This window comes from Ostrinia furnacalis, unplaced genomic scaffold (assembly GCF_004193835.3).
Source record: "Ostrinia furnacalis isolate ACB-3 unplaced genomic scaffold, ASM419383v2 OfSCF0058, whole genome shotgun sequence".
Taxonomy (NCBI): domain Eukaryota; kingdom Metazoa; phylum Arthropoda; class Insecta; order Lepidoptera; family Crambidae; genus Ostrinia; species Ostrinia furnacalis.
This window is the reverse complement of record NW_021130297.1, coordinates 418,024-434,208: the sequence shown is the minus strand read 5'-3', so window position 1 is coordinate 434,208 and position 16,185 is coordinate 418,024. Positions and strand designations below refer to the sequence as shown.

Here is a 16,185-nt window from a genome sequence, read left to right as displayed (position 1 = left end):
GGACTTTGCAATTAAATAGATTTTAATATGACTGGAACAGTGGAAATATTCCATTCCCGATACTTTTAGTGCAGCCCTCGTATGTTCAGCAGTGGACGTCCTATGGCTGAAACGATGATGATGATGAAGGTCTTTACTTGCATCAAACAAAATATTGAAGCTGTTCATGACTAGGTCATAGCACATAAATATGATCGTATCACAGATACAAGTCACAACATTCAGTTCAGTTTTGTCCTGTCTAGCTGTAGTATGAAAGGTGGCGCAAAATTGCCCACACACGCCTCAGTTCAGTTTTGTTCTGTCTATCTGTAGTATGAAAGGTGCCAGATTACCCCTCGTACAGTCACAGGCGACAATGGGCTCTGTGTCCTGTGACACAAGGCCGCGAGTACCTGGCACGGCGTCCAGCAGAGTCTTGGCCAGCTGCAGCAGGAAGGGCGGCGCCCGGTCGAGGCCGTGCGGTCCCCGCAGGCGACAATGGGCTCTGTGTCCTGTGACACAAGGCCGCGAGTACCTGGCACGGCGTCCAGCAGAGTCTTGGCCAGCTGCAGCAGGAAGGGCGGCGCCCGGTCGAGGCCGTGCGGTCCCCGCAGGCGACAATGGGCTCTGTGTCCTGTGACACAAGGCCGCGAGTACCTGGCACGGCGTCCAGCAGAGTCTTGGCCAGCTGCAGCAGGAAGGGCGGCGCCCGGTCGAGGCCGTGCGGTCCCCGCAGGCGACAATGGGCTCTGTGTCCTGTGACACAAGGCCGCGAGTACCTGGCACGGCGTCCAGCAGAGTCTTGGCCAGCTGCAGCAGGAAGGGCGGCGCCCGGTCGAGGCCGTGCGGTCCCCGCAGGCGACAATGGGCTCTGTGTCCTGTGACACAAGGCCGCGAGTACCTGGCACGGCGTCCAGCAGAGTCTTGGCCAGCTGCAGCAGGAAGGGCGGCGCCCGGTCGAGGCCGTGCGGTCCCCGCAGGCGACAATGGGCTCTGTGTCCTGTGACACAAGGCCGCGAGTACCTGGCACGGCGTCCAGCAGAGTCTTGGCCAGCTGCAGCAGGAAGGGCGGCGCCCGGTCGAGGCCGTGCGGTCCCCGCAGGCGACAATGGGCTCTGTGTCCTGTGACACAAGGCCGCGAGTACCTGGCACGGCGTCCAGCAGAGTCTTGGCCAGCTGCAGCAGGAAGGGCGGCGCCCGGTCGAGGCCGTGCGGTCCCCGCAGGCGACAATGGGCTCTGTGTCCTGTGACACAAGGCCGCGAGTACCTGGCACGGCGTCCAGCAGAGTCTTGGCCAGCTGCAGCAGGAAGGGCGGCGCCCGGTCGAGGCCGTGCGGTCCCCGCAGGCGACAATGGGCTCTGTGTCCTGTGACACAAGGCCGCGAGTACCTGGCACGGCGTCCAGCAGAGTCTTGGCCAGCTGCAGCAGGAAGGGCGGCGCCCGGTCGAGGCCGTGCGGTCCCCGCAGGCGACAATGGGCTCTGTGTCCTGTGACACAAGGCCGCGAGTACCTGGCACGGCGTCCAGCAGAGTCTTGGCCAGCTGCAGCAGGAAGGGCGGCGCCAGGTTGAGGCGCGTGCGGTCGACGCGCACGTCGACCTGTGCCGCTCGGGCCGCTCCCACGCGCACGCTGCAGTCTATGAGCGGCGGGCGCCGGACGCTGATGCCGCCGGACGCTCGGGTGGCACCGCCTTGGCATTGGAAGATTCTGGGACAAAATCGGATATCTTGGCAAAATACATATTTTATGGAAAAAACAACGAGTGACAATCTTATGTATTGAATGCATGTTGTCACGTAAGCATAGACGTGAGCATGGCTCGCACGTCCCGTAGTAACGCCCACCTCTACGTTAACTCATATTATTTTCCATGACTGAAAATTCGAAGAGGTATCCTGAAAAAATCGGGGCATGATACTTCATAGCACTGGTCTTTAAGTTCAAAATTCAAAATTCTTTATTTCTTTATAAAGGCTTTAAGTTATTAACGTACCTCTTGATCACAATAGTGGGGTCAGGCCTAATATCCTCAATGAGCAAGCTTTGCAAGCTAGCCTTCATCTCTGTGCTGCTATCCGAGTAATAGTCCAGTTGCACCGTCGCCTCGCCAGCGGTTAGTTTCGCTAAGCCATGGTTCAGATCGCGCACGGGCGAGCTTAGAACTTCATCCATATCCGAGAATAGTTTGAGTTCGACGCCTTCGAGGGTGAACCTAGAAACGGGAAAATAATTTAGATTGTATTACTCTGAAAAGACAAAGATCAAGTCGAGTACACACTTGAGCTTAGTATTGTTACTGTTCACTTTGCATTTCTGTATATCAAAAATATTGCTCCAGTTTCAGGGTAACAATTTCCTTCAGAAAATATGAAACATACATGAAAACATAAATCGCTCACCTAAATACAGCCTCTTTTCTGATAGGCTCGCCTTGTGCCAGGAACGCTTGAAGTTTCTTCACCGAAGCATCTGAGGGCGCCACTTCAACGGGAGAAGTTGGCACTATGTTCCCTGTATACAAAAGTAAAGTTTTATTCGTTGTAGTAGCCAGATAATGTCTGAAACGCTTTATTTTTAACCGCCTCTGTGGTCTAGTGGTAAGACCACCTGCTTCAGACCCAAAGGTCCCGGGTTTGGTTGGTGGTAGGGCTTGTTTTAAGTCCGCCTGGCTAGCTACCACCATCTTACCTAAGTCTGTCGCCATAATAACAATGTTAACAGCATTGTTGTGTTCCGGCAGTTAGAGGTAAGATAGCCAGTTCTTCCGGGGTTAAGAATTCCGGGTGAAGATCGCTTCCACTTTCGGCTTGATCATTACTTACCATCAGGTGAGATACAGGCCAAAGAGCTTCCTCATTGTGGATAAAAAAAAAATTCTCTTCGAAAAAATACACGATCAGTATGACTTCCATCCAGCTGCCAGGATCATCTTGAGAACTGAATTTATCCAAGCATTTGCCCTAATAGGATGGGGACATGGACTGAGGAGCTGACGTCATCCAGCTGGACAGTATAGCAGTACGCTGTCCACATGACGTCGCCTCGAGGCGGCGTGACGTCACGCGGGACACTGACCGATGTAGTGCGCCTCGCTCAGGTTGTCGGCCCACACGGCGAGCAGCGTGGCCAGGTCGCGCTGTCCCACGTTCAGCAGCACGCTGTCCACGATGACGTCAGCTTCTAACGCCGGGTGTTCCCGCGCTGCGCCGGCGCCGCCTGCTACCAGACGCTTCATGTCGCAGCGAGCGCATACTGGCTCGAGGATCGGCTCCTGTGGACAACCCAACAGTGGCTCGATTACGGGACTGTTCCCACCTCTAGTTCCTACCGCTGCAACTCCTGTGTAGCCAGGATCTACAGCTTGACCGCCAATAAAAACCCAACCAGTGAAGGTCGTTTGTCCGGGGGGAAATTTTAACTATCGCGAAGCGCTGGTAGAGCCCAAAAGATAAGGAGACATGTAAAGTGCCCCATAAGGGCTACCTTTTCTTTTTTTATTATTTTCTATTGACGTTCATAAGTGCCACTTGTGGTCTAAACTGAATAAATATTTTTGATTTTGATTTTTGATTTTATGATTGGACCCGCAACGAAATTATATGAACATAGGAGTTCGAAGTTAAGGTACGACTTCCCCAGTGCATAGCGGATGACAGGAGACAAAACAAAGTCGCTCGATTAGTAAGACGCTTTTCTCGCCCCCACCCTTTCTGAACCTCGCACTGACTCTCACCAACTCCGTCCCACGTAATAATACACGCCTCCCGAATCGAAGTTGGGAACTACTTTATATTTTGATTTTATTGTCGATTTATTCATTGGAGTTTTTTCGTTAGAAAGAATAAATTAACGATGGATTACTTAGTCGTTTATCGATTGCTTATTGCTGAAATTAAATACAAATAACAAATCATAAATATTTTACCTGTACTTCCAAAGTGCCTGCTAACGTCATCACGGCCCTAGACAGCGTGACGTTGACGAGCTTGATCAGTATATTGTCTATGATGGGGCTCTGCACGGGACTGCTCGCGTCCTGGCCCGGGTTCACTAGCTTGAAGAAGTTCTCTATGGACAAGTCACCTGAAAAATATGCAGCGTAAGTGGCAATAAGTTCAGGGAAATGTTCAGGGAAATTTGTTGGTGTACCTAATAAATAAATAAATAAATAAATAAAATGTATAAAATATTAATTAAAAAGTGTGTATTTACTTACCCATGTTGAGAACCAGTAAGTTGGGCGAAGATGGCTTCTGAGGTAATAGTAGGACTGGTGCATGTATCTAAGAAAACAAAAGAACTTATAGTTAATCATCAATCAATAAAACTGGATTTTATTATACAGAAATGTATCTATTACGGAGCAGCTCACGTTTTGTCTAGCGTATCGTATACCATCGAAATCAAGCTGAATTTAGCCAGGAACTCTTTGTAGAGAAGATACGAGACAACAAATTAATATGAAAAATTTTAATGATATGGTGGGTTGGTTATAGTGACCTTTCCCCTCTACCGTTAACTACACCACACCACCCACCCAACAAAATAGAGCAAGCTGCATAGTGTTGATCTAAAGAGGACAGTCTCAGAATGGATGCGGAATGTAGGAGGTGAACCTAACAGTGGGATAAGTAGGCAGAGGTTGAGGACCTGTATGACGAGGTTGAGGCGCGCAGCGGTTGAGCGCAGGGGCCGCGCACGCGCCGCCGCCTTTTCAGCTGCCGCCGCCGCCTGCCCCGCCGCCGCCGCCGGAATTAGTGGCTCTAGGAATTGCTGGAAAAAAGTACAGACGTCGTTATTAAAATGTGTGCAGTTATCAACCCTCAATCTACAAAATTAGTTCAGGAAATCTCGTTTTATGAGTTGAGTTGCAGTTTCAGAATAGGATTCTTTACTGTCAAAGATCATTCCTCTACATGCAGGTAATTTAATATCTATCTTGCGTGGTTATTTAGAAAAAATATGAAAAATTAAAGGTTCTCTACAGGTTGTTAGGTAAATATGTATATGAGCCGACGACACTAGCCCATGTTAAAATGGGCATATAAATGGTATGGTGAAGTCAGAAAATAAATAACATGGGCTAGTGTCGGCTCATATATCCATTTACCTAACACCCTGTATACAAGTCTAGGATGGATCACATAGTTTAATTAGTCCGTGATTTTTCCAGTGTAGTGCCTGAAGCGGACTTGATAAATGTTTCAGCAAAACGCACAGCTTTGAATAGAGCTCTGTGATTGGTCCGTATCGTATGTCACCCTCTGCATCCACGCGCACTGTGAGACCTCATAGTAATGTTTGTGAATACGGGCGTTAATATCTGTCTTGCATGATTATTTAGAAAAATCAAAGGTTCTCCATACAAGTCCAGGATGGATCACTTAGTTTTAATTAATCAGTGTTTTTTTCTGTGTGGTGTCTTAAGCTGACTTTTGATAAATGTTTCAGCAAAATTCACCCGTATTCACAAACGAAAGCATCGTTGAATCGCTTTAGGGATGTCAAAATGACAAGGTTATTCTTCAGTTAAAAGATATCTGACGATTGAAAAATCAGCCCTAAGGCCCAGTTTTTTTATTCATAGTTAAAATAACAAATTGTTAAATTTTGCTACTAATGGTTAAATATTAACAAAATGTTAACTAATAGTTAAAAAATGTATTAAAAGTCGAGCTAACCATTGTTCGAAAAACATTTTTTTCTGATATTTAACCACTTGTCATTTGACATCTGTCAAATTTGACCATTGGTTATTTTAACTACGAATCAAAAAACCGGGCCTAAGTGAAGCACAATATCGAACGCACAGCTTGAATAGAGCTCTGTGATTTGTTCGTGAGACTTCATAGTAATGTTTGTGGGCATCAGACCTGCAGCTGCATGAGCACGCAGTGGAACAGCACGACGTGCACGCGGCCCACGTGCACGCGCAGCTCGCCGTGCGCCTTCAGCTGCGCGTCGCCGTACAACCGAGGGGCTGCGCGCACGTACTTGATCTCCAGTACTTTGTCTTCGTCCGGCCACACCAGCTGGAAAGGAGTACCATGTTAAAGTCTGGTCTGCGAGCACGTAGAACTTTGTCCAATGACCCCAAGCTACCCATCCTTATGTTGCTGTCGCGACTGTGCGACGAGCGCCCGCAGTGAGTGTGCGAGCGCGACAGCAACATAAATACGCGCGAGCAATAAGGATGGGTAGCTTGGGTTCATTGGACAAAATTCTACGTGCTCACAGACCGGGCTTTATATTCATGAATTGAAGCAAATTGTAATGCTAATGAACACTGGAGTTGTGCTACCAGTGGCCTAATTCACGTATTTTGACAGTCAAGATCTCGCTGACGTTTAGAAGTCGTTCCATTCAAAAACAGTTCTAAATCCGTATTCACAAGGGTCATTTTGATAGAACGATTACACGATAGGATCGCAAATCAGTGTTTTGTTGTCATTGAAGTTTTGTTATGTGAATAAGGCTACAGTGCACCACTTGGTGAAGTTTTGTCACTGGCGATGATTATGACAGCAACATCAATTCGTGCACTGAAAAAATTTGAGAAATTTTTACTCACCATTAGCGCTGCTGGGTGTTTCTTTACGAGATCGAATCAGAAATGAGCAGACCCGTAAAGGAACTAAAGTCGCTGACATAGCCCGACGGATTAGCGAGCTGAAGTGGCAATGGGCAGGGCACATAGTACGCAGTACTGACGGCCGATGGGGCAGCAAGGTTCTGGAGTGGAGGCCACGTACCAGAAAACGCAGCGTGGGAAGTCCACCCACAACGTGGACTGACGATCTCATAAAGGTAGCATGAAGGCGCTGGATGCAGGCCGCTACCAACTGGGCGATGTAAAAATCATTGGGGGAATGGACGACGCCGCGAGCCACGATGCTTGTGACCACGGCTGCAGCATCGAAGCCGAAACGTCAAGCCGTGAGTACATAATGTAACTCATTAATAAACGTCGCGTTAAGACCCGTGTCTTACTATTTTAATCATTGGGGGAGGCCTATGTTCAGCATTGGGCCATTGGACATCCTGTAGCCGAATTGATGCTGATGATTGGCGCCGTCTGGCGACTGAAAATACAAACACCCTCGTTGATATTCCCTTTTAAGGTTATTATCCACATTACCTTGGGGTACAGCGTGGCCTCGGACAGGTCGTCGAGGTGCAGCGAGCTGAGGTACAGGCGGAACACGCAGCGGTCGTTGGCGCGGAACACGCAGTCGCTCTCCAGCGCTATCAGCCGCAGCTCTAACAACGCGCTGTCTAGCTGCCACAGCCGCAAGCTCAAAGATGTGGCCCTGCACACATTGATATATCAGATAACACTGTGCCCAGCCCCAGAAATACGTAGATCCTGGCTACACAGGTGTTGCAGCGGTGGGAACGAAGGATAGGAATATTTCCGTTCTAGGAGGGGGATTTCTGGGGCTTGACAATTTGCCTGGAAAAAGGGGGACAAAGGACGACGCTGTCAATGACGTAGCCCTGCACATATTATGCAACAGATAACTGTACAGTACTCCAGTCCTACTCCAGAACCGGACGATGCCACTGTGCAGTGACGTCAAGCCCTGCGGGTAGCGAAGGATCGGGAGCTACTTTGGCTTCCGCTCTGTCACTGAAAGATTGCGCGTCTCATATTTTGTAAATGTCATAACAACCAGTAAATCTTTGTAATATACGAGTACAGTCCACTCTTTCATTTCAATACAAGTCAGTAACAAAAGGACAGAGGACGACACTGTCTAGCCTCCACAGCGGCACTCTCAGTGTAGCCCTGCAGACATTACGCAGCTGTCCAAATGGTGCCACTGTGCAGTAACTTCAAGCTCGAGAAAGGGAGACTTAGACGAGGAGATAAACATGTTGTAGAAACAGACAAACAGGCAGAGTGCACACTGCCTGGCAGACGCAGAATCATGTATCTTCCGATCAACACACGGTGGATCGTCGCGTTTGGCCCTAGCTTATCAGACACATTTTCATCAATAGAGAAGTATGCATTGATGTTTATCATCACTCGTTGGTTTCCGAAAGAATCAACAGAAAGTTATAATAATTCCACGGTAGGTATCACTGGTTATAACTTATTTTAACTCTACTTTACCTGACTGAATAACTGAACTTGGTGGCGCCCGGAGGAACGGGCGGATCGGCCTCGGGCTTCATAATGTAGTCCCACAGGGTCTGGGCTCGAGGCGCTACCACCTTCTTTATATTCAGGGCCCGGCGGTTTTGTATCCTATGAAACATAGAAGTTAGATTTATTTTATTGGTAGCAAATCATCAATGTATCGTATTATAACGAAAGGGTTTTCTCAATCATAAGGGGTGTCAGGTTTCGGCCTTAATCACTTGGCTATCGCAGTGTGATGGCATGATACGCAGTGAAATGTTGCTGCGTCCGAAATCTTGATTTGGAGGATGTCTACATCTTAATCTTAGTCGATGGACTGACTCTATCCAGTGAAGGTCACGGGAAGTACCTAGATGCGGGTAGCATAGCCCAACGACCAAACTATCGGAAAAAGACGCTCACTCGCTAACTCATATACTTCTGGTTATACTTGCTGCTCGCTCATTCGTAGTCTACATTGGGGTAAGAGCCGTACTCTAACATGGTTCATGAAAGGTTCAACACCAGAGACCGCTCCACATTACAGTACACAGTAACACAGCAGCATTCATTAAGTCTGCGGGCACAAAACTGGCGACGGCCGAGCGATGGGCGTGGCGACGCGACTGGGAGCGGCGGCGCTGAGGAATAGTATTGCGATCGCCTCGCTCCGCGCCGCCCATTTCGTGCGCGTCACCATAATACAGTGTGAGTCACGTTAAAGTGTACATATGAAAATAGATGAAACTAGACCTATTTTTATCGACAAAAAAGAGGTCAAAAATTTTTTGAGATTTTTTTTTAATTTTTTATAGAATTTTTTTTCTTCCAATTACTTATTGTAAAGAAAACGTAATAACTTTTAAACTAAGAGGTATGTTAATGACGTAGTCGAGGACGTTCAGCATGTCTTAGCGCAGTGTGTCCGGAACGAGTCTCTCCGTCAACAATATTTCGGTAGAACCACGCTTGATATTGGTTTCTACAACAGTATCCTAGCTGTACCTATAAGCGAGGAAGCCCGAAAATTATGCAAATTGTTAACTTCCCTATGTGGAAGAAATAGCTGAATTAGGCACATAACCATAATTATTGTAATAGATTCTAAGAAGGTGATTACGGGGGTGACATAGTCACTTTGACAAAACCCCCTATAAACAATAAAGATTAAAAAAAAAAAAAAAGGTATATCCTGATAAAATAAAAACAGTAATAATGCTAAATAACAGGCGATACTAAACAAATACATAAAAACACAAAAAAGGTCAACAAATAATAAAAAATGATACTTTTTGAAAAAAATCTGCTTTTAAATTCGCGTTTTTTTTTTTGGTTATTTGATAAATTTCTCCAAAAAAATTCCCCTATAACAGGTGGTTTTTATTACTTTGTATTATTCTCTATCGTATTACCTTCGTAAAACTTAAAATCGTCTTAGTTTAAAAGTTATTACGTTTTCTTTACAATAAGTAATTGGAAGAAAAAAAATTCTATAAAAAAATAAAAAAAACATCTCAAAAATTTTTTGACCTCTTTTTTGTCGATAAAAATAGGTCTAGTTTCATCTATTTTCATATGTACACTTTAACGTGACTCACACTGTATAATATGACCTTTAAAATAGTACCATTTTTATTTACAAATCTTCTATTAGCCATTTAGTTCTTACGATGGCTCGAAACGCATAGGGTGATTCCATACTTTTGCTAGCGAGTGTACTTCTAGCTCTACTTGATGGTTCATGAAAGGTTCAACACCAGAGACTCCATATAGTAGCATTCATTAAGTCTGCGGGCACAAAACTGGCGACGGCCGAGCGATGGATGAGGAATAGTATTTCAATAGCCTCGCTCCGCCGCCGCCCCGTCCCGCTGTCGCAATCGCTCGGCCCGTCGCCAGTTTCGTGCCAGTAGACTAAATCTTCCTACGTGCAGTAGTTTGGACACGCAGGGCACGACATCATGTGCTTGTTCACTCACTTGTCGCCCACGTACTGCAGGTACTTGACGAGCGTGTGTAGCGCGGGCGCGTGCAACAGCACCGATAACGCTCCCACGTCCACCACCAGGGATTGTTCCACGCTGTGGAAGTGTGAGCGGAACTCCGGGCAATCGGCGCGCACCTGTAAACACAAGCTCATTCTGAGTTTTGAGGCGGAGTCACGACTCCACCTTGCGGATGCGGAACGTCCGCATGAAAACGTTGTAATCAAATCAAAAATATTTTATTCAATTTAGACCACCAGTGGCACTTATGTACGTCAAAATATAGTAAACTAGCTTTCAGCCCGCGGCTTCGCCCGCGTGGAATTTTGTCTGTCACAGAAAAACTTTATCGCGCGAGTCCCTGTTTAAATACCGGGGTAAAAACTATCCTATGTCCTTTCCCGGGACTCAAACTAACTCGCCAAATTTCATCAAAATCGGTTCAGTGGTTTAGGCGTGAAAGAGAGACAGACAGACAGACAGAGTTACTTTCGCATTTATAATATTAGTATAGATTAAAAAAAAGGTAACCCTTATGGGGCACTTTACATGTCCCCTTATCTTTTTGGCCCTAACAGCGCTAATTGTTTTTAGATCGATTTAAAATTTTCGCTATGGGGCGTTTAGAGGACGCTTGAAAAATGGTCTTATGTTCTAAAGTTTAAGTGCTTGTTCACGTTGACTGGCGGGCGCGGTGACGAAATATCAAACATATGTAGTGATTCCAAGTGTTCACGTACGAAACGCAGGTGCGGTCTAACTAGCGGGCAAGCTAGCGACTGGCGCGCGCGGAGCGCTCGCGGTAATTTCAACGCGTGAAGATGTTTGTGTGTGTTCATGTCACAAACTAGCGGCGGCGCGCGCGTTTCACTTGTCGCTAGAAACGATAGTACGTCACACTCGCGCGAACGCCTGGTCGTCAATGTGAACACGAGCTCGCGACGTTTCCCGCGCCCGCGCCCGCGCGTGCCTACGTGAACAAGCACTAAGACAAATGGGCCTCAAGCTACAGTACCACCAGGAAAATAAAAAAATAAATTAATAAAATGTTAAGTGTGTGTAATATAATGATGCTCCAGCTCTCACCTTCCTATACAGCAGATTGAACAGCTCGCCATCACTTGTCAGCAGTTCCAAGTACTGCTTAGATACAGATCGGTGCAACTTGTCAGCCAACAGCAGTTGTCGAGCCGCCAGCTGCACGGCGGGCCCGTAAGCACTCGCGCCATAGCTCCACGTTCCAAGATGAGTTCAAGTGTGTAATATAATGATGCTCCAGCTCTCACTTTCCTATACAGCAGATTAAACAGCTCGCCATCACTTGTCAGCAGTTCTAAGTACTGCCCAGATGCACTTCTATGCAGCTTGTCAGCCAGCAGCAATTCGCGAGCCGCCAGCTGCATAGCGGGCCCGTAAGCACACGAACCATATCTCCGCGCTCAAAGGAGTTGAAATGTGTAATATGATGATGCTCCAGCTCTTACCTTCCTATACAGCAGATTAAACAGCTCGCCATCACTTGTCAGCAGTTCCAAGTACTGCCCAGATGCACTTCTATGCAACTTGTCAGCTAACAGCAGTTGGCGAGCCGCCAGCTGGACAGCGGGCCTATAAACACTCGCGCCATAGCTCCACGTTCCAAAATAAGTTGAAGACTGAAGTATGTGTATAGATTGTGCCATCCACGAAGACGCGCCCCACCAATTTTTATGGAGGGAAGCGCGGGGTGCCGGGAGTTTGATCCGAGCAATCTGAGCGTCATTATTGTAGTGTGCGTGTGTATAGATAATTTAGCGTGTACCGATAACACTCAAACAATAGCGAAAGAATGATAGAGCGCGTCTTTGTGGATGGCACGATCTATAATATTATGATGTCAACCTAGCTCTCACCTTCCTATACAGCAGATTAAATAGCTCGCCATCGCTAGTCAACAGTTCCAAGTACTGCCCAGACGCGGACCGATGCAACTTGTCAGCTAACAGCAGTTCGCGAGCAGCCAGCTGCACAGCAGGCCCGTACGCAAACGCACCATAGCTTCACGTTCCAAGAAGGGTTAAAGTTGTTTTTTTTTTCGGAAGGACTGTGCTGATAGCCGTGAGCGGCTTTCTCAGCTTCACCGGACAATAAAAAGGGTTGAAGTGAGTGTAATGTAATGACGCTCCAGCTCTCACCTTCCTATACAGCAGATTGAACAGCTCGCCGTCACTTGTCAGCAGTTCCAAGTACTGCCCAGATGCACTTCTATGCAGCTTGTCAGCCAGCAGCAGTTGTCGAGCCGCCAGCTGGACAGCGGGCCCGTAAGCCATGAGAGCCACGTCCACACACGCCTTGCTGACACTCAGCATCACGTAGGGTCTGTCTACCTGCTCCGTCGAGCGGGACAGGTTGATCACTATCTCACCTGCACAGGAACAAAATAGGAGAAATGAATACAATTTTAGGTACTTTTGTTGAATTGTTCTCGGATGTTATAGAGTTAAATGATTCTAGTTTAAGTATTACATCACTAAAACACAATCACAATTATTATTACTCGATGACATACGACACTATGGCAGAATCACGTATTAGCAAACACGTTCTTCGCAAAGCGGTTGTGACATCAAGATATTCCGTCGTCTTTCCTTGTTAGCAAAAAGTCTGGCGCAATAAGAAACTTGGTGGTATTAATGGACACTCACTCTTTCTATACAAAAGGCGACTAGGGGACAAGAATCTGAAAACCAGGCATCACCAACCTGTCTTACCAGGGTGAGAAGTAGAGTAATTCAAATCCTGCATTTGTCTCCGGTAAATTGGAGAGGTTCGGGCTCCTAAAGCAGATACTAATTGACCTGATGTTAACAACTCGTTCGTTCGTTGATTCGTTCCAGCCAAATAACGTCTACTGCTGAACAAAGGCCTCCCCTAAGGATTTACAGAACGACCGGTCCTGCTCTGCACGCAACTAGGTCGCGACCACCAGCCTCTCTCTCGGTTGGACGTAGTTTGGGCAGGCCTCCCACTAGGTGGATCGACGATCTGGTGAAGATCGCTGATGACTCACCGACGACGAACCGCAGCAGCACGTTGATGTGGTTGCTAGGGGACACGTTGTCGTCGAAGCCGGGCAGGTCGACGGAGCGCGCGTAAAGCTCCATATCTTCATCGCTGTGCTCTGCTGAGAGGAAGGCCGGCGCCGCCGCCTGGAAGCCCAGGCGGGCGCCGTCGCGGTCCATGCATGACTCGCCCGCCCTTCGATAGGCAAGGAAAACATTTTGTCATACATAAGGCTGTATGTGTCATATGTGTGTGTCAGAAAAATTATGAGCCATATATGTGTGAAAAGAAGTGTCACGCGTCGATAAATAAATAAATAACTTTTTATTCTCACCGCAGTAGGTAAACTAAAACAACTAGGTACAATGAAGGTAGGACAAGAAAAAACCCGCAGTATTACATTGTAAGCAGGTTTGGTACGTACACAATATAGTTAGTCTCTCAGTAGGACTACGGCGGGCTAATACCTGAATTATTAGGAAAATCCTGTATCTCAGGTTATTAACCCTCCACCCCATTGTAGGGTCAAAACGAAAGAAGAAAAATATTAACAATAATAAGACAACAATAACATGATGAAAGTTAGCTTATTTTATGCTACATAAATTATTTGATTTCCACCAATTTTTTTTTTTGTTCGATGCCACAGTAATTATTTATGGATAAAGACTCGCGTGAGTGCGTCCCCGAAAGTTTTAGCGAAGGCCCTGAAGAATGGCATCCCAATAACAGACAAACCTATCCATTGGTATGAGCTGCACTCTGTTACAAATAACGGAACAGAAAATCAAATATTAAGTGAAATGGAGAAAGAGGCTGTAAGATCAATGAATGAATTTCATCAAGGACACGAGTTTCAGTAATGAAGATCACAAAGAAGTCCTTAATCTACAGTGATACCAACTGTGAGCACAAATACTACGTTAGTCCTGATTGGAAATGATTGAGGTAAAAAATCATAATGCAACAAACAAACCTGCTGCTCCTCAAATAAGCCGCCACAATCTTCTGCCTCAGCTTGACCAAGTCAGGGTACTCGGGATCTCCCGTCACTGTGTCCAATTCAAACAATTCAGCCAATTCTGGATCGTCTAGGTCTTCAGCGTAGTCTCCAGAGTCCAGGAATGAGACCGGCACGGTATTGGGGACTGGCATGGGTAAGTTGTCGGCGAAATCTAGTAAGAGACCGATGATACGGTCTGACAGATTGAATTTTAAGCTGGAGAGAGAGATGTTGAGCTTATATCTGAAAGAGAACAAATAAAATAGCTTGTACAATTTCTTCTTCAAATTGAGTTTGAGAAAATGAAGCAAATGTTAAAATACATAATATGTCTCAGGGAAATGAGAATAGGTACCACTCTTCCCTGCGACATTTACTTAAATAAAAGTTGCCATTTATTTCCTTAAACCTGTATCAATAATTGACTGTCTGGTCTTATTTTGCTGGAATAGCGAGGTATTTAGCCAGCATAATAATATCATATTTAGATCGTATAGCTCGTATAATCTGATCTTACCTCGGCAGTAGCTTGTAGTCTTTCTTGATGCTGTTGGAGAAGACCACTTGCATCTTGATCTTGGGGACCAGATGCAGCTCGGAGTCCGCGTGCTTCCGCTGCTCCCTCCAGGGGTCGTCCCATTCGCAGAACAACACCTATGATGGTAAAATATGTGTGAGTTGTATGAGCGTCAAGAACCGAAGCACAGAATCTCAGGAACTACTAATCCGATTTCAAAAAATATTTTTGTGTTGGATAGCCCATTTCTTGAGGATGGCTTTAGGCTATTAACATCACCCTACAGCCAATAGAGGCGGAGAAGTAAAGAAAAATGTTGCAAAAACGAGAAATATTATTTGAACTATTTTCATGCTTATGAAGTCGCGGGCACAGCTAGTTACATCTTCTTTCCATAACGAATATTTTTATTATTATACAATAGGTGAAGACTACGCGCACGTACACACGCCCACACTGTTAACTATCCATTTCCGTTTTTGCTCTCGCTCTAATCAAATGGCGATTCTTTGCGATAGAACGAGATGACATGACTTTCAATGGGCAGTTAACACTGTTGGCGATAGTACGTCACTCACTACTCGCTCGTGAATCTCTTGTGGATTAATCCCGTCGGCGAGTATGCGTATGTTTCGTTTTCGATGCCTTCTCGTGGAGACGAAAAGGCCTGACTGAAGTACAAAGTTCTCATCTTGGCGCCCAACTTGGTGCGTTGCGATGTTCATGTAAATACTGGTTTCATTCACGCCCGTATTCACAAACGATGCTTGTTTAAGTGAAGTAACAAATCGTACACACAGCGTTGAATAGAGCTCTGTGATTGGTTCGTCTGTCACCCTTTGGGTCCACGCGTACTGTGAGACCTCATAGTAATGTTTGTGAATACGGGCGTTATTCTGTTACATGATGGTCTGACTCAATCACTATTATCGTACAAGTTTATGTAGTAAGTACAGTCAACAGCACATCATATTAAACACTTCTGTTGAACAAAAAACGACGCTGAAAAAGTATAAAACAAGATTTTCAGAATACTGAACTGAACAAAGTCGCTAATGTAGTTGGATAGTAATTTTCATGTTTGGAAACCCGCAGTCACACGTCAAAGTGCTACGGTATATGTAACGTGTGACTACGCCTAATGTACAAGTAAAGCGCTTTCAAATGATACCAAACACGGCATATTTATTTTAACTTTATTTTTTTACTCTGTATGTTTTGTCCGCTAGAGGGCGCCACATTAGATTTTGTGAAAACCCATATAGCCTATAACCAGCGGACAATTAAGACGCTTCTAATGATATGTCATTTGTCGAATTCTGATAAGTAGTTTAGAAGTTACGAGGGAACAGATGAACATACATACATACATACATACATAGCCTGTCAAAATCATAACCTTCCTTTTGCTTTGCCGTAGTCGGGTAATGAACATACATACATACATACATACATACATAGCCTGTCAAAATCATAACCCTCCTTTTGTTTTGCCGTAGTCGGGTAAAAATAGCCTGTATTACAACG

The 16,185-nt window shown here is 46.0% G+C and overlaps 1 protein-coding gene across 1 annotated transcript in view; it reads right to left on the bottom strand.

Annotated features, from left to right (window-relative positions):
* Window positions 1–285: 285 nt before the first annotated feature.
* LOC114358308 (vacuolar protein sorting-associated protein 13C) overlaps window positions 286–16,185 on the bottom strand; it is a 31,680-nt gene continuing 15,780 nt past the window's right edge. The window contains exons 12-26 of the mRNA XM_028312274.1: window positions 14,659–14,795; window positions 14,115–14,384; window positions 13,146–13,333; window positions 12,271–12,500; window positions 10,091–10,233; window positions 8,103–8,237; window positions 7,122–7,293; window positions 5,857–6,015; window positions 4,634–4,756; window positions 4,200–4,266; window positions 3,909–4,066; window positions 3,059–3,254; window positions 2,383–2,494; window positions 1,977–2,195; window positions 286–1,690 (exon numbers count right to left, since the gene is read on the bottom strand). Coding sequence (XP_028168075.1) covers window positions 286–1,690; window positions 1,977–2,195; window positions 2,383–2,494; window positions 3,059–3,254; window positions 3,909–4,066; window positions 4,200–4,266; window positions 4,634–4,756; window positions 5,857–6,015; window positions 7,122–7,293; window positions 8,103–8,237; window positions 10,091–10,233; window positions 12,271–12,500; window positions 13,146–13,333; window positions 14,115–14,384; window positions 14,659–14,795 — 3,714 coding nt within the window. The remainder of the gene's footprint in view (window positions 1,691–1,976; window positions 2,196–2,382; window positions 2,495–3,058; window positions 3,255–3,908; window positions 4,067–4,199; window positions 4,267–4,633; window positions 4,757–5,856; window positions 6,016–7,121; window positions 7,294–8,102; window positions 8,238–10,090; window positions 10,234–12,270; window positions 12,501–13,145; window positions 13,334–14,114; window positions 14,385–14,658; window positions 14,796–16,185) is intronic.